Below are 18,365 nucleotides of genomic sequence, written 5' to 3' on the forward strand. Positions count from 1 at the left end.
CCATCCAAAGCCCCAGGGCCTGATGGGTTAACTGGTGAGTTTTATAAACACTTCACCCCTCTCATAGCCCCTCTTCTGCTAAATGTCTTTGAAGAAGCGATCGAATCTGACATTCTCCCACAGACATTAAGAGAAGCCAACGTAATACTGCTACACAAAAAAGACAAACCACCCGACGATTGTAAATCTTACCGCCCCATATCACTAATTAATCTCGACAACAAAATCCTGGCAAAGATCCTCGCTAACAGACTTCTCCCGCTAATGCCTGCACTGGTACTCGCTGACCAGGCAGGATTTGTACCTGGCCGAAACACCACATTCGGGATACGTAGAATGTTCGGGGTTCTGGCAGCCCTCGACCCCGAACAGCAGGCGGTGGCGGTGTTGCTGGATGCCAAAAAGACATTCGACTCCAGTCGAGTGGCCCTTTTTGTTTGCCGTGCTGCAACAGCTCGGACTTGGGAAACAGTTTATTAAGCTGGTTTCACTTCTCTACAATCAGCCCCTATCAGCAATCACTCTTGGGTCGACTCGCTCAGCATATATTAATCTCCAACGCAGCACCAGGCAGTGATGCCCACTATCCACCATGATATTCGCCGTTGTGATGGAGCCCTTAACAACAGGCCTCAGGGAATGCCAAATTCAGAGAGGGCGCAAAATAGGACCTCACCGTCTGATAATATCCCTTTATGCCGACGACAGTCCTGTACATGCAAAACCCCAGCGAAAACCTTAACCCGATCATGCGAGAAATAATAAAGTTTGGGCTGGTATCCGGGTTGAAAATCAATCTAAATCAATCGTGTTTCCCTTAAACACAAAGACCAATATAGTTCAAGACGATTTCAACTTCCATTGGGAGAAAGCCCACGTCCGATACCTAGGAATCCGAATGTCCCTGAACCACCACGACATATTCAAAGACAATTACGAAAACACACTGAAATCACTAAGAGGTAAGGTCAACAGGTGGAAAACTCTACCACTCACCCTCTGGGGAAGAGCCTCACTGGTAAAATGGTAATTCTCCCCAAACTCCTGTATCTATTCTCCAACATCCCCATCCTGTTGTCTCTGCGCTTCCTGGGTAGTCTGAGAAGTCTAGTTCTAGACCTCATTTGGTCGGGCAAACCCACAAGGGTGGCATACTCGTCCCTCGTACTCCCTGTCACTAAGGGTGGCCTAGCTCTACCCGATTTAGAACGGTACTGGGCAGCACAGACCCAGTTCCTCAGTCACTGGCATAAGCCCCAGTTCGTAAGACCACACGTACAGGTCGAACGGGCACTGGCCTCACCCAACCTGCTAAGGGCCATGATCATCAGCAAACGGGCTGTGCCACACACGACACTGAACATAGTGCAAACTACTTACACAATATGGCGGAAAATGACCCACAAGTACAAGATACAGTTTAGATACTCTCCTCTACTACCCATTAAATTCATCCCTGGGATCCCACTGACCGCTGAGAAAGTGTATCTGAACTGGGTGGATAAGTGCAAAATAAATACACTAGGTGACCTTTTCATACAAGACACCTTCATAACACTGCAGCAAGCGAAGGAGAAAGGTAGCACCTCCTCCCTTGATATCTATATGTACTTCAGAGTGCGGTACACCTTTCAGGCCCTCATACCATCGTTCCCACAACAACCACCCACCTGGCAGCTGCTGCACGGAGTCATTAAGGCACAAGGGGAGGGCAAATTGGTGTCATCTATCTACAAAGCCCTGCTTATGGACACTCTACCATCGAACCCCAAAACGAAAGCAAGATGGGAAACCGCGTTACAAACACCCATTCTAGATGAAGACTGGGACTATATCTTACAACAGACTCAAAAAGTGGCACTTAACTCCCGCTTCAAACCAATCCAGTTCAACTTTCTGCACCAAACCTATTATACCCCCAAAAAGAGAAACAGACATCACCTCTGGTCAAACCCATCTTGCGACAGATGTGGGTCCCCTGATGCTGACTTTTTGTACCTGGCGTGGAGTTGCCCAACAATGACCAAATTCTGGAGATGTGCTCGATGAAACTGACGCAATAATTGGCGAGAGGGGGGGGCACTCCCCACTAGTGGCACTCCTAGGACTAACAAGACCCCTGTCCTCGCACGTTAGAAAACTGGCAAGCATGCTATTGGTACTGGCATGTAGGAGAGTGGCCATGGCGTGGGGACGTAGTACACCCCCCACACTAGCGAACTGGCGGAGAGACATCATATATTGCCAAGAAACAGAAACGGAATTCATAAAGACACTACCCCACCACGCGAGACCCCCAGATATTTGGAGCCCGTACATCTCTCACCTCCTCTCCAGCACTGTGCCAACCGAGCCACCTGATCAGCCACCACAGACTTCACCTGAGTAAATAAAAAGCAATAGAAGCTTGTAGTGTAATGGGGCTGTCGGGGGGTGGGGGGGCAATGGCGGTATGTTAGTAGCCCACTGTTCGGGCTTGTTGGTACACATGTTTTACTAAAATGCAAAAATAAAGTTTAAAAAAAAAAAAGAATAACTATCCACTGCAATTTTAGGGGCAGGAAAACAAAACCATACCTAAGTTTGCGAGTCCTATTACAGTGGCTAAATGTTCATTAGCCTTACTGCCGCTTCGTGAGATAGAATGGGCAGCTTTTTCCGCTAAATGAGCTTCCAATGCCTACTTTGCCACCCGGAGGTCTCGTAATGAAAGACGGGATCCTTTTGTGCAGGCTCACTTTCTTTCTCCCTGACTTCCCTTCCAATAGGGAAAGACGGGTCATTTTAACACGCCTAACACTCCTAAGGGCCGCTGTTTGCTCAATTATATGTCCCCTTATCACTGTCTTCCCAGCGTCCCATACTAATCGGAATCCCAGATCCCCCTTATTGTTTTTCCAGAAGTAGTTGGCCAGGGATTCCTCTATGTGGGTCCTCATGGCTATGTCCTCATGAATTCTCCTGGGGGGGGGGATGTTATTGGTTGGGGGGTTGAAGCAGGGGGTGGGGGGTTGTAATGCTAGGATCGATAGTTAATTTAACTTGGGCGTGATTAAAGAGGGTTTTGGGCAGAATTTCTTTCCCAGTCACTTCTGGGACCAGAGTACTGGACACTAAGACCATATCTAACCTTGGGAAACCCTTGTGAACCACAGAGTAAAAAGTGTATTCCCGCTCCCCTGGGTGAAAGAACTGCCCAACACTAGCAGGGGGTGCTAATGAATTATCTAAAGTTGTGTCCACCATGAAATTAAAATCGCCCTCTAGTAATATCTCCCCCTCAGCAAAACCTGCCAGAATACCAGAAAGATTGGTCAAAAAGATGTCGTGCCTATCATTTGGAACGTAGATCAAGGCCAACATTTAAGAAGCAGAAAGCAAAAGATAACTAACCTCCCCATCTCTCAATATATCCACAACGTTAATCGGAGCACCGTTGCGGATCATTATGGAAACTCCACATTTCTTGTGGCCAGTACTGCCAAAATAGGTCATAGGGTAGAATTTGTTACAGGAACCGTGGTTAATCATCCGGCAGGAGGTGAGTTTCTTGGAGGAAGACCACGTAGCTTCTAGGGTGCACAGCCTACACAATATCACCCTCTGCTTAATAGGCGAGTTAAGCCCCTGTGCGTTCAGGGAAATCGGTGAGGTCAGAGGCCACCATTAGCGATCCATTCAAGTGTGCTTCAAGTAAACACTGCCACACCAGTAGCAATTAAAGATAAGGAGAGTCCATAAACAATAAAACCTGTGAACGTGCCCATTCATGAAACTCAAAAGAAAAACCCTTTCCAAGAACAAAGCTGTAAACCTTCATATACGAAAACCATTGAAAGACCAAAGACCAGCTAAACATAAATTGAGGGGAAATTTCTTAGGACAGTAAGAGTGACCCCTCGAACCCAAAACCCACAGCTTTGGTTGGGTACTGAAGCAACACCCAACATATCAACCACCTAAGCCAATAACTAACAACACCCTCAGGCAACCTAATTTTGTCTGGTGAAGGGAGCAATGATGTGAAGGGCTATTGACCCAGGAGGGAACGGAACACATCCAGGACATAAGCTCCAAGTTCTTGATCTTGTATCATTTGAGGGATGCGCCGGATCCTGACGCTGTTCCTCTGAGACCTGTTCTCCTGGTCCTCCTGTTTGACCCAGACCAATTCAATTTGCTCTTAGATACCAACCACCCGATTCAGGAGTTCTGCCTGATCATGAGCAGGCATGCAGACTGTGGTTTCCTTGTCATTTACACTGGATTCCAATGCCTGCACGTTAATTTCCGCAATGGACTTCGAGAGCTTGTTGCGGGAGGCTTTGATCTCTAGCGTCATTTCTTGCTTAACATAGGATAGCATGCTGAAGATATCCTGTTTAGTTATCATTGTTTCCTCTGAAATCACCTCCAGTGAAGGAAGTTGAACCTCTGCTCGTACTGCTTGAGAAGCCTTGGCCTTGTTATCCTGCATTGTGAGCAATGCTTTGATGTTCCCTTACTTAGACATGGTTGGGGATTGGACATTCTTAACTGGATCTAGTCTCCGCTGGTGCACAGCCCAATGGGGACTGGTCAAGATATCAAGGCCGACCAGCGATCTTCAGAGTGAGAAACAAACAGAAGCACTGTGCTGCTTACTTGCAGAGATATGGAGATCTCGACCACCTGGGAATGACCCTAGTACAGGACTGCACAATGATGAAAGCCAAAGTGAGGGCCCTGCCAGCAGCATGCCCAGCCCACCTTTTTTCAACTAATAAATGCACCCATTGTTCCAGGTAAGTTCTCACTAGTGGGTCCAGCCATAGACTCTGCTGCAGTCACTCAATGTCACTCCCGCTGTGGCTTGCCGTACTCCTTAGGCTTCCAATGTCTTGGGAAGTCCGCTGACCACTGACCCAGCCTGCAGAGGGACGCAACAAGGTGGCCATTCCACTCGCCGCTGCCCCACTACTCCTATCGCAGAGGTGATGCACGGCCTCAGTTGGATCAAACAGTGTGCCGGGGTCCTCCTGATTACTTACAGCCCCGTCCGCAAATGGGGGTGGGGGGGGTTCTGGCATTGGCTCACAATCTACCTTCAGCCCAGAGCCCACGTTTAGAGGCTTTGAAGCTGCAATGTGTCACCAGAGAGCCGGGGCGCCGAGGACAGAGCTACCTGCGGAGGAAACACCCACTTCCACTTCCTATGGCTCAGCGGGACAGTAAGTGCTGTGCACGGGCACCAGCATCGGGCCCCAGCCTCCACAGCAACCCCAGAGTGTGAGCGTGCCTCTTCGTGTTTGGCACTTCACTGCCAGTACTGCACTGCCATGTCGCAGAGTAACAACTGACTCCCGGGTGTTAGTGGAACCCAGGGCTGCAGTTGCCAAGGTGGGATATGCGAATTAACGCTTCATGGGGTCGTAGGTACAACAGACATTTTTAAGTGCAGTTGAGCGAAATGGCCATCTGTACTAGGGATGTGACCATGATGGATCAAGTGCTATAGTGGAGGCAGAGAAAGTGAGGGACAGAGGCCTTAAAGGCAAGGGAACATGTTAGCTACAAGGCAGGTAAGAGGTAGGTTAAGAGGGTAACTCAGAGGCGAGGAGGTAGGGTAGTTTGTTTTTGAACAAATCCATGTGGACCGTTTCTCGGATTTGTCCGGGAGGAAGAAAATTCAATGCAAGTGGAGCAAGAAAAGAGATGAAGCGAGGGGAAGCACAAGAAGGGCGAGGTGCCACAATGGTAGTCGAGGAGGTAGAGCAGAGATTACAAGAAGGCTTGTAGAGAGGAGGCAAGGGGAAGCACAAGAAAGGAGAGGAGAGGAGGGGAAGCACAAGGGAGGAAGGAGAGGCGACGGTAAGCACAAGGAAGTGAGGAGAGGAGTTAGATTTCGGTAGGGAAGAAGAGAACCCTGGCATTGGTTTGAGTTTAACAGAGTGCAAAGCCATCCAATATTTAATGGTAGAGATAGTTGAACATTTTGATAGTGAGATCAGAGGAGAGGTCAGGAAAAGAGAATGTGGGTGTTATCTGCGAAGAGCTGGTAGGAGAACCCAAAGGAGGAAATTTGTGCCCACAGAGCAGAGGTGTAGAGTGTAAAGAGGAGCGGACCCAGGACAGATGCATGTGGAACACTGGCAGTTAAAGGAGCGAGGTGAGAGGTGTTGCTCCAGGGAGCAGAATTGGCAAGGTAGGATTTAATCCAGGCAAGGGCTTGATCAGGAATCCCAAGAAGAAAAAGTATTAAGGAGATCAGAGTAATCCACTGTGTCACAGGCAGCAGACAGGTCAAGGATATTTAGGACAGAGGATAGGTTGGAGTGCTTAACAGAGGCAAAGTTGGGCACATTCATAAGAGCAGTTTCCGTAGAGTGACGGGAGCGGAAACCTGCTTGTAGGGGGTCTCGATGGTTGTGGATGTCTAAGTAATTGTTAAGACTGTTGAACAAAACCCTTGCAAGCACTTTTGAGTAGTGCGGAAGGAGAGCCATATGGTGAAAGTTATCGGGTAAGTTCGGGTCAGCCCCTTGCTTTTTTAGGAGCAAGATGACCGTGGCGGTTTTAAAAACGGAGGGAATGCAAGCGGAGCCGAAGGACAGGTTGAAGAGTTCAGCAAGGTGGGAGGCGACTAAAGGGACAATAAGCTTGACTAGCTGAGAAGCAAGAGGGTCTGATCGGGCTTTATCAGTAGAGATAGGACTTTGTCAGTATTAGTATGAATAAAGTGGGAGCTGGATCCAGAGGATGATGGTGGAGTGTAAAATGTAGGACATGGGAGTATGAGGAACATCGGGAGTGTCTCTCTAATTTGGGAAATGCTTGCAGTGAAGTTTTCAGTTAGGTCATTAGCTGTGAGAATGGAGTTGATGGACTTAGGATGAGTGAAAAGTGAGTTTAGGGTGCCCTGTAGATGGCAAGGATAGTCGGATTGAGAGTCAATGGGGGCAAGTTAGAATTTCCCTTTTTCTTTCGAAAGAGTGGACTTGAGGGATTTCAGGGCAGAGAAGTAGAGTTGCAGGTCCAGATGAGAGTGGGTATGCCTCAATTTGAGCAGCAGCCAGCCAACACATCTGTGGGGAGAGAATGTAGGAATGGTGTGACCCATGATTGAGCGTGCTGAGACTTAGAGCGGAAATTAAGCAGTGGTAAGTGAAAGGAGAATTAGTCCTACCGTAGAGATTAGAAGTTGGAGAAGACCGTGGTGGTGGAGGAGGCATTGGGTGTGAAGGAAGAGCGTGGGAACAGTAGGAAAGAGAAAGGGGGAATGGCAGAAGGTTTACATGTCTTTAGTAATAGGTGAAGCAAGTGGTGAGGAAAGGTCAGAGGGTGGAAAGGAGATGGTGAAAACAACTCAGTGATCAGATATGGATGGTGTGCCAGTAATGTTAGTGGCTGAGCGAGGTGGTGATGAATAAGCGAGCCACATAGTTGCCTCCTGTGTGGGTAGGTAGGTTAAAGATAGAGTGGTGACTAAAAAAAAGACTGAAGTTTAGATTTCGGGGGAAGTGGTTGTAAAGGGAAGGTTAAAGTCACCCAAGAGAATGAGGATTTTTAATGGAAAGGGAATCAAGGAGTTGACCAAGATCAGCAAAGAATGGTCCAGTGGGACCAGGAGGGCGATATAGAGATGTGAGTGGGGAGGCAGAGCAATAGTAGAGATGGTGAATTCAAAAGAGGTAAGAGAGGATGCGGCAATGGAGAGTTGTGAGGCATTGTGGCGGGAGGAGAGTAGGTGTCTGACACCTCCACCTCTGCTAGTCAGTCGAGGAGAGAGAATGAAGGATAGTTTGGAGTTGTGTAGGGCAGCCAGAGTAGCAGTGTCAAATGGAGAAATCCAGGTTTCAGTGATAGCAAAAAGCTCTAGGGGAGGACAGCTGGAGTGAAAGTAGTCTATGATAAAGGAAGTTTAGTTGCATACAGACTGAGCATTCAAGAATGCAATTTTCAGTTGATAAGGTAAGGAAGAGTAGAGAAGTTGAGTCTCTGAGAAAGAGGCGAAGTGAATAGGTTTCAGAGGAGGTATAGTTAGCTTGTTGGCTTGCTTTGTTGGGAGGTGGAAGAGAGTTGGAGTAGGGGGAGTTTCGAGCTGCGAGTTTGATAATAGTTGGAGAGTTGAGTAAGAGGAGCAGGAGTGAATACATTATAGGTAAGTAGCACAGTGTGGAGAAACAAAACAGTAATTAGGAAGCTTGGGGTACTCCTAGGTGGCAACAGTGAGAAAGGCAAAAGCAAAGGCTCCTAGACTAAGAGGATGGTCAACAGCTGGTATTCACCCTTTACTGTTTCGACTTTAAATGGGACGCTTGTGTGTCCCTGGTGTTGCTAGGATGAGGAGATTTCTTCCCAATTGGTGTTCCCAGGTGAGCCTTTTATGGCCTTCAGCTGGAGATGAGTTTGATCCAAGATGACCGCAGGAAGTGAATTTGATGCATAATATCCGATTCTGCATGTAAACTGCATCTTCTCGTTAATGGATTACAAACAGATTAACCGGTTTGTACCATTAGGTTATAGATAAACATAGTAGAATTTCATATGTTAACGATATGTAAAGTTAGTATTAATACACATTTGTTTTAGCAGTTTAATATTTGGTCCATTCTTCACATGTAATATTAGTTAATTTAATTTGTTATTTTGGTTTCGTGATTTGAATACAAACGATGCCTATGTAGATTTGAGCCTTTATTGCTAGATCAAGGTATCAGCAATTTTTCAAGTACTCGAGCAGTCTGTTTAGTCCAAAATAAGCATATTTCTTGTTTGCAAAAGAAAGTTGGAGGGTTTTAGTTTGTACAGCTTGTTAGAGGTGTGTTGTTCTAAGCATGATCAATCATGATAGTTTGCTTGGCACTATTTCGTAAAAAAGAAAAAAATAAAGACGTGATTGGTTGGATGGAGTCTGCAGAAAAGTATGAAAGTGGGACTATGAATTCCTGCGCAGTGTGGCGGGTGCTTATTCGCTTTGTGTCCATGTCTGGAAGTAACATGTACCCAAAGTAAAGCAATGTGATTTATGGGTTACTCGCTTGCATAGGATTTTGGGTTATGAATGGTAATGGTTGTTATTTTTGTATGTTTCATGGAGTGCGTCAATTCTTTTGCCTTTTACAGATTCTCAGTTCTGCAAAACCTCTGCAAGTACAGTACATCTACAGAGTGCCCATTAATTTACTGGGCATACAAAATGTTTTAAACTTGTGTCTTAAGTTTCATTTTCTTTCATTTTGAAATCAGTTAATGTCTGTTTGGGACTCTGAAGTTTATGATGCATAGCTGTGTTAATACTGTAGCGTGCGAGTCTTCTTTTATTGTGCTTTGTTTATCTGAATGTCCATGTTTGGTAATAACATGTATAGTGTATTCATGAGATTTTTGTTTAGGCACATGAATGGTTTTGTTTTTGCATTTCATGACATTTTCACATCATTTTGTTTACTTTTGTAGATCAATCTTGAATTGGTTAATCCTCTATAAATACTTTGCATCTATGAAGCATCCATATCTTTTGGGCATTCAAATATTTTTAATTTTGTGTCTTGGATTGTGGTTTATTTTTGTGTAATATTTTATGTTTGCTTGCCCCTCTGCAGTTTGAGGATGTCGGAATGTGTATTGTTCTGTCTACTGAATATTTGTTTGCACCCCCACATCACTATACGTGTGTGTGCAGTATAAACAATTTCATAAAAACTGAATATCTGGCTGATGTGATTTTCCAACAATTTTTTATTTGTGTTTGCAGCATGCACAATTTCAGACTAGGACTGAGGTATGTTCCAACAACCTCAAATAAAGCAGACACATTCAAAGTACCATTAGCTAAATAGTGACTATTTCATCCTATATAGAAAGCTCAGGAAGCTTTTTTTTAGTATAAAAGGCCGATTCAATATTGCCAAAATGTGTCCATTTTCATTAGCAGGAGAAAATCTATATACACAAAAGACCAAACAGAGTGATTCTTAATTTGGAAAGGAGTTAAAGTAAAATTAAAAATTGTTTTGAGAATAAGTGTTGACATCCTGCCCACAGATGGACCTAGTTGGGGTTTAGGAACATTATTGAAGATCCAATGATGGCAAAACAGACAGGATATTTTGTAATCATTTAGCCCAGTCTAATACAATAGTATTCAGCCACTTCCCCAAACTTACCTGAACCATGCTGCTGATGACCATTGGCAACATGTTCAATGGAAATCGTAGAATATTGAATAAGGCCAATGACACAAATGCCTTTTCTGCATCAAGGACATTCTTTTCATCGATCAGTACATACACTGCAAATGTTGACAAAGCAACCTAAAAAGAAAGCAGGTTTATGTAACCTAGTAACATTTCAATAAGCCAATTACCAGTTCACTGAGCGAGTTTTAGGAATAAATACATAATGCTTCGTCCGTAAACACTTATTATTCCTAGACATTGGAGTGAAACCAACAATGGAACAGGACACACATGCAGGAACATCAAAGGGACAGTTTAAGGTAAATATTTGATTGAGACTGTAAGCAGCCGATGTAGCAGTGTTCTAGACAGTCTGAATATAAAATTACATCACCAGTAAACTTGCCCCCAAAATGGTACCTTTTAGGTGGCATCTCCTCTGAACCAAATGTCTAAAATTTGTGAATCTTACAATAAAAATAAAGGATGAACTGCCCACCTTATTTGTCATCGGGTGCAAAATTTGAAAACATAATGCTACTGTAAGATCATTCTAGAGTTGTGACCTAGTGAAGGCATGGCTGCACTGCAATCTCCCCCAATAAGACCCCAGTGCTGCTGCTACCGCTAATGCTCCCCAAGCAGGACCTCCAGTACCTCCTCCCAGGTGCACCCCCTTCCTCCCAGCATGACAAGTGCCGACTGAGTGCCAGCCCTGGTGTTTTTAAAGATTAACACTCGTGGGCCAACGTGCGCGGCACAGAGTCACTTACACTGGGTTGCCTGGCAACCACAGAACTTAACCCCTGGTGCCAGCACATTCGGGGTGTTCTATGCCTTCCAGGGTACACTGGGATTCATCTCATTTAGCGCACAGCATCAGTGCTGCCACTGTGCCTGGCCATGCCCACCCCATCACAATATGCGCCACCCTCTGCTGCCTGAAGAGAAGACATAAGGTAAGTGTGTGTTGTGTTTTGTATGTATGCCTGCGCGTTTGTATGTCATGGAGTGAGTCTGTGGCTGTGAATGTAGGCATAAATTAATATTAGAGTGTTCGTTTGCATGCATTTGTCAACATGCGTTTGTATGGTTGGTCACTGTAAAAATCACTTAGCGGCTTCTGCCACAGACAGATTGTGTCAGCAGCTTCATGCATGTGATTCACAGTGATCCGTATGGGCAAACAGAGGGTGCTTCCTTTTTTATTTATATAATTTATTACAAATTCTCATAAAAGACCAAGGAATAGCAATGCAATACATAAAACAAACATAAAAAGCTAAGTACAGCACATCTATAGCAAAAACAGGAGTTCTAAACAATCAGGAGAAAATAGAGCAAAGGGGAGGGATAAAGGTAAACAGTGAGCCAAACCTGAACAAAAAATATACACAAGTATTACTTTCACACATAAATCATGAAATGGACCACATATTGCATTATAATCATCTAGAGATGTCTTCTGTATGAAAGACACCTTTTCCTTTGTGGTCAATAAAACCATACCAAGCAGATGGTGACAGCAGCCTCGTGGAAGGCATATACAGTAAAAATAACTGGCATTCATAGGTTGTGGCCACATCCTCTGCAAGGGACTTAAAGTGGCCAATACGCATGTGGTTTACAGCGACCATAGTTCGGCTGTAGCAGCTGCTTCATTCAAGCAATTTACACTGTCCATTACTGACAGATATGTCGTGGCCTCTTTAAAATGGTACACTATGCTCCAGTGTAATGTATTGTTGGTTACATGGTATTTACCAGTGCCAACCTAGAGATCAAATTGAAAACAGTATGGCTTTTTACCTAATTTGCCTTAAAAAGGATTGTGCAAACTGCATATCTCCTCCTGGTCAAATCTCCTCCATCCTCTGAGTGGGCGGACCTCTCCTCTTTCCTCCTGGTCTCGATCACTCAACTCCTCCTTCTTGGAGACTAACATCCACCTGGATGCTTCCTATCCTTCCTCTGTACTCTTAAGCGACCTCTGCGACTCACTCTCACTCGATCCTCCCCTGTGGCCCGACTCACTCTGCAGGGCACAGTCGATGTTCTGATCACTACAGACCTTTCCCTCTCTATCCTGCTCACCACTCCGCTCTCCTGGACTGATCACTTTCTCCTTTCCACCCAGCTCACTCTCTCCACCCACCCCCCGACCACCAGGCCTAGCCAACTCCAGCACTACCACCTACCTTGTTGGTCATCCGACCCATGAAGTGTGTGTCAGTTGAAGCTTTTGCCGCCACTTTCTCACCCCCCCGACACAGCCCTTTCCATACTCCACTCTGCTATCTCCGATACTCTTGATGTAGAATCCCGTCATGAGGATCTGCTTGAAGCCCAAAGCAAAGTGCAACTGCGGGTACAACTCAGACCTCGTCACCCTTAAACCTAAGTGCAGGGTGGCTGAGAGGAAATGGCGTGCTTCCGGTACATCCTCTGACAAACTGGCCTGTCGCCTGTTCCAAAGGCAATACCTGCTCTCTATCCACACCAAGAAGAGAGCACACATCCAAGTCTGTGTCTCTGTGGCATCCAACAACTCGGCCGAACTCTGCAAGGAGCTGGCCACTCCTGCTGCAGTTTCCACCTCTCCTGCCCCCTCCCAGGCCCTGGCTTCTCCTTTCATCTCGTAAACTCAGGACAGAATGCCCGTTCTCTCCGAGATTATCCTCATCGGCACACCCGCTCCCTCCTTTCCTGTTGCTCTCTGGCCGGCCTCTCTTGGTCCTCTTCCCGCTCCCACCTGCAAAGCCAAAAACCTCAGGGTCATATACGACTCCACACACTCCTTCTCTCCTCACATCTCTGACGTCTCCAAGAAGTAACACTACCAGCTGCACCTCCTCAGAGATATTCAGCCTTTCCTCTTCCTCCCCCAGAAGCTCACTCTCTCCAGAGCTCTGGTTCTCTCTAGGCTGGACTATTGCAACTGCCTCTTTCTAAATCTGCCTGCTCCTACTCTCCGCCCTCTGCAACTCATCCAGAACAGGACTGCGAGACTTGTCTTTGGCCTCAAGCCCAGGGATCGTATCTCTCCAGTACTGAAATCTCTGCACTGGCTCCCAGTGGCTCCGAGGATTAAGTTCAAAACCCTCTGCATCGTCCACAAGGCCTTCTGGCGTCTGGGGCCTCAATACCTTCAACTCGCTCTTCCTAAATATCTTCCTTGTCAAGCTCTTTGCTCATCTGCCTCCAGCCCCCTCAGGGTCAGTCGCTTCTCCAACCAACGAGTTGGTGGTAGATCTTTCTTCGGCTGGTGCCTCCCCCTCTGGATCAGCCTCCGTGCCTCCCTGAAACTTTAGGAGAACCATCACCGGTTGTGGAAGCACCTCCAAATCTCACCTCTTTGCTTCCTTTTTCTCTCCTCTCCTCTCCTCCCCTGCTGAACGCCCGGCTGTTACTGTAACTGCACTGGTCACCTGGCCACCTTCTGATCTCGGGTCCAGGCCCCCCCCACTGCCAGTTGCTCACCTGAACTGCCTCCCTGGCAACCCCCGCATTAGGGGACGGTTTTCCGCTTCCCTACAGTCCCCTACCAGCATTTGACACCTGATGTCTGCACTTACCGCTGCACTTGCCACCAGCTGGCCGCACTCTTACTTATTGCTTTTATTTATTCTATTTTTACTCTCGATCTCATGTACTGCACTGCCCCTCCTCCTTTACCAAAATCCATTTGCCCAAAGATTCTAGGACCATGTCCTCCGTGGAAAGACAACTGGAGGTGGCTCCTGTGGAGTAAGACCAAGACAATAGTTTCGAATATAGTGAGGCCGCAGCCACCCCAGAAGAATTTGGCTGTGGGTGGGCGGTCAGGAGGATTGGCTCCCTGTCATCAGCCTAAACCTGCTGTCCAACTTCTTGTTCATCTGAGCATTGGCCCTGGGCTTCTCCCAGACCTTCCTCGTCACCTGCAGGACATCCTTCTGGAGAGGGTTGCCAGACCGGATCACCTCTGCTAGCACTACAGACTCCTGGGGGGCTTCTTCGGGCAGAGCAACCCACCCCCCAAAACCCCCGCTTCAAGAACTCCGCCAGGCCCTGAAGGCGTTCATGAAAGGCCTTAATGGATGCCGAAGGTTCATTGTCCTAGGCGTCAGTCATCGCTGACACCATCGCCCCACCTTTTTTTTAAAAAAAAAATGTTTTACAGGCCGAAGGGGAGTCTGGGCCCTTCGACAGTTGCCGGCAGGGTGCCCCCCCTCCCCCCCACACTCACCAAGTCCAGAGCAGAAGACAGGCCCAACGGCTGTTCAGGGGGAGACGTTGGTGGTACAGAAGTAGGTGGAGGGGTCTGGACAACCGGTAGAGCCTGGACCGGGGGAGGGAATCGGCATTGGCACCAGTAAAGTTGGAGGAACAGGCCGGGGAGGCACCACCTGTGGGATCACCTCCTTCACTATATCCTTCAGGAGCCCAGTCATCTGAGGTGGAACGCATGAGGAGGAGGAAGTGCTCCTAGAAGGGGTCCTAACTAGTTACCGGATCCCTAGGAGCCTGGCACTCTCCTCCTGGTCAAAGCGCCAAGGCATGTAGCCATAAGGCTGGGATGGGTAGATGTAACCCTGAGGAGCTCAGATGCCTGTACCATACAGTCTGCTGCCGCTTCCAGAGGGAAGGTGACTGGAACCTTCTTGCAAGGCCCGTTCAATGGGGGAGAGCACAGGCGTGCACTGAGTTGAATCCAAGAGGATCGCTGGCCACTGGCCTAGCAGGCTCCGCTGCGTGCCCATCTGCCATTTTGGAGTGCGAAGGCCCCGACCCACAAGTGGGCTCAGAAATGGGAGGATACAGCTTGGGTGCTTCTCCCATCCTCGGCGCAAGCTCCAGTAGGCTGTGTGCCCTTGGCACCTGTGCTGGTAGTAGTGCTGGATAGCGCTGAGGACCAACTCTTGGAAGTGGCATCCAATGATCCTTTACCCCTTGAGTTCAAAGAAGAGGACAAACAAAAACAACAAAAACAAATACATTTAACTTGCTTGACAACACAACAGAACAACAAGCATTGCATCACTGTCGACATTGGACATAGAGAGTACAAAATCAGGCAATGTGACCACGCAGGGTCTTTACAGAGGAACTTATAAGCTGCACATCCTGAAGGTAGGTACCCAAACATACATGTAGACATTTTAGCAGGGGCAACGGTCAGGGAACAACTGGTTGTTACTGTCTCCCCCATCCTTGGCAGTCAAGGAGTATCAATAGGAACGAAAGGGGGACCAGATGTTCCTGGACCTACTTGTTGCCGGCTGCATAGCAGACGAGCGTTTCGCCACATTATAGGCTCAAGTGACAGCATGAAGCCATTAGTTGAAGGTGGGGGCACTAGGGCACAACCATAGCAACAACACAGCGGGTGGCGAGCAACATACAGAGACCGGCAAGCCTCCTAAGGTCCCCGGCCAGTGTGGGGAACTCGTGAAAATAAACAAATCATTGGGGACGGTGTAATAGTGCAATCTAGTATTCGAGATACAGCCTCAAACCTCCCAGAATGGAGTGAGTTTTGGACAGGACCAGAGCATGTGTATATAATCATCTGCATCGCGGGCACTCAGAGGGCCGATTTCTTGACATGCGATGAAGCCTAGCCGGGGTGTGATGTTATCTGTGGAGTATCTTAAACTGGATCAATTTAAATCTAGAATTAAGGGAGACGTCCTGTGTACGGCGTACATGAACTCCCATTTTTGGTCGGTCCTCTATGCCTAAGTCCTAGCTCCAAGCACCCCGAAGTCTATCCCACAAATAGCCTATCCTTTCCTGAAGAATACCATACAGCCAGCAGACCGTCCCCCGGGTTGCAGTGCCCAAAATAATCTCAGAAAGTATTGAATCATCAGGGGGAAATCGAGGGGAATTCATGCCACCTGCCCTTGAGCGCCCGGCTCAGACCAGTGTATTGTAGCCATATGGAGGGACGCCTCTCATGGATTCCGGTAGTTCCTGCCATTCTGTAAATGATCCCATAATGAAAACATCCTGTATAGCGTCAAAGCCCTTCCCTAACCAGTAGTGAGCAGTTGCACCATCCACATGAGGATTCTCGGGGAGGCAGTTCCACAGGAGGAAAATCACCATGGAATGGATGAGGGGTGTCTACCTGTTTCCAGAGTCTACCCCATGCCGTCGTCATGACTTTGTGGGATCAGTGGGGTCTTGTTTCAGATTTAAAGAGGAGAGAACCAGGGAGTGAATATCCAGACTGCCGGCCGCCAGGTGCTCAAGTTTAACGTGGGGAGGGGATCCACCAGAGTCAAACCAAAACGGGCGTGAGCAGCAAACCAATATCGCTCAAAGTTAGGGCCAGCAAACCCACCCTGCACAAACGGGGTAGCCACATGTCCAACTTGAGGCGGATGGCACTAGAGTGCCACAAGAAGGCATTGACTGTTCGGTTCAGTGATTTGAATAATTCACTACCAGGACAAAGCGGGACGTTCTGAAATCTGTATAGAAGTTGTGAGAGAATCACCATTTTGAGAAGAGCCACCCTTCCGGCTAGTGTGATTAGCAATTTAGCCCAACTTTCAGTCTTATGGGCGAGGGAGGTAAGGTAATTACCATAGTTGTGATCGTATAATGGGGTCTGGTGACACACGACCACTACCCTGTACTGGGGAGACCCCCCGGCCAGCCCATAGAGTCGGGGTTTGCTCCGCAGTACTTTAAGAAGAGATAGCTGCACCTTTGAGATGGATGGGGGTGCAGTATATTACTCCAACACCAATCAATAAGGACAACTCAATGGTTTGGCAAAGGGGAGTCTGTTTAATGACAAGTACAAAAAACAGGGAAACATGGAAATCAACAGTGATGCGATAGTCCATCTCGCTTCAACTCCCTCGAACTTCATACAAACAGTAACATTTATACTAAAAAATCATCATCGACGTGTAACATTCAAAAGTTAACATGCAGTTCTATTGGTTAGGAAAAGGTAACTTCACTATAGGTACTATATCTGTATATGGTAACAGAGTGAGAGGATTGGATAAACACCATCAGGAGTGCACCTAAGCCCTTCCTTTTAACATTACTATTGTGGACGTCATTAAGAGTACAACGTCCCATTGGTTCTGCTATCTATAGGACCCTAGATTATTGGGTCCATTGTGATTGGGTTGGCTTCAACCCCATGCATAAATCTCCACTTTACTTAGCAGCACGCAGAATGGTCAGCCAGGTGCAGGGTACCCCACAATTCACCCGGCCTTCCCTCAATCCAGCATTACTTTAGTGGCTATGTGATAATTAGTTTGTTGTGGTCGGCCTCGAAACTGTCTCCTTGTCAGGAAACGTTATCATATCTCTGTCTGGGAAGCTGCCAAGCGTAGGTGTGAACCTGTGCTTCTTGCTCGGATGGTCATGTGCCGCTCACACTGTGAATCTGCCTAGTTTCCTTCAATTTGTGCATTTAATTCTTATTCGGCTTGCCATTTGCCTGCGCCTTCTTATCTCGACCTTACAAAGATAGGATACGCTGTTAAGTTTTGATTCTTCGAGGCTACTGTTCGTTCCTTCTATTGGTCGGACCTTGGCTCTTTCCTGGTGCACGTTGCCTCTGCTGAGTTTCAATTCAGCCGTCCCTTCTCGTTTTAGCTGGAATACGAATCTTGTCCTGCTTGGCCTCTAGTAACCTGAGTTGATTCTGCTCTTGTGTAAAGTGGACTTGCACTTATATAATGTGCTTCATTGAGGTAGATCTGTATAGGTGGCACTTTCCGCAGTATCTTCTACTAAGTATAGCAAGCTGCACCGTTTTCTTAGCTTTCTTGCAGTTTCAAGCATATGCACAGGTGTTAGCTGGTTGAATCACTTCATCCTGCTTTACATCTTAAGCTTCTTTATATTTCAGCATCGCCTCTCCTTCTAGGTTCACAATATCCTTATTCATGGCATTTTTGTCTCTTGTGTCATCCTTGGTTCTCCATGTTAGTCCGGGCCTTCGTGACATCACCATTCGTCTTCATTAAGGCCTTCTGGGTTTCTTCCGGGACAGTGTTTAGGCTATCTTCATTTTGTCTTACTTGCTGGTAGGGTTTTCTCAATGGATTCCTGATAGGCACTGGGCAGAGCCCTACTGCGGCTCTCTGCTGGTTTATTTGCTCATCATACATCACATATTTTGGTGCGAATGTTCCCGGTACTTCAAAATGGGCGATGGGAGTGCAGGCTTTATTTGGGACC

The 18,365-nt window shown here is 47.1% G+C and overlaps 1 protein-coding gene across 2 annotated transcripts in view; it reads right to left on the reverse strand.

Moving 5' to 3' along the window:
• The window catches only part of ABCC1 (ATP binding cassette subfamily C member 1 (ABCC1 blood group)), a 2,255,476-nt gene that overhangs the window by 1,467,077 nt on the left and 770,034 nt on the right, over positions 1 to 18,365 (reverse strand). For both annotated transcript variants that reach the window (XM_069647115.1, XM_069647114.1), the window contains exon 13: positions 10,152 to 10,298. In XM_069647115.1, the coding sequence (XP_069503216.1) occupies positions 10,152 to 10,298 (147 nt within the window). The remainder of the gene's footprint in view (positions 1 to 10,151; positions 10,299 to 18,365) is intronic.

Source organism: Ambystoma mexicanum, chromosome 2q, assembly GCF_040938575.1.
Source record: "Ambystoma mexicanum isolate Mex_15411 chromosome 2q, UKY_AmexF1_1, whole genome shotgun sequence".
NCBI classification, from domain to species: Eukaryota; Metazoa; Chordata; class Amphibia; order Caudata; family Ambystomatidae; genus Ambystoma; species Ambystoma mexicanum.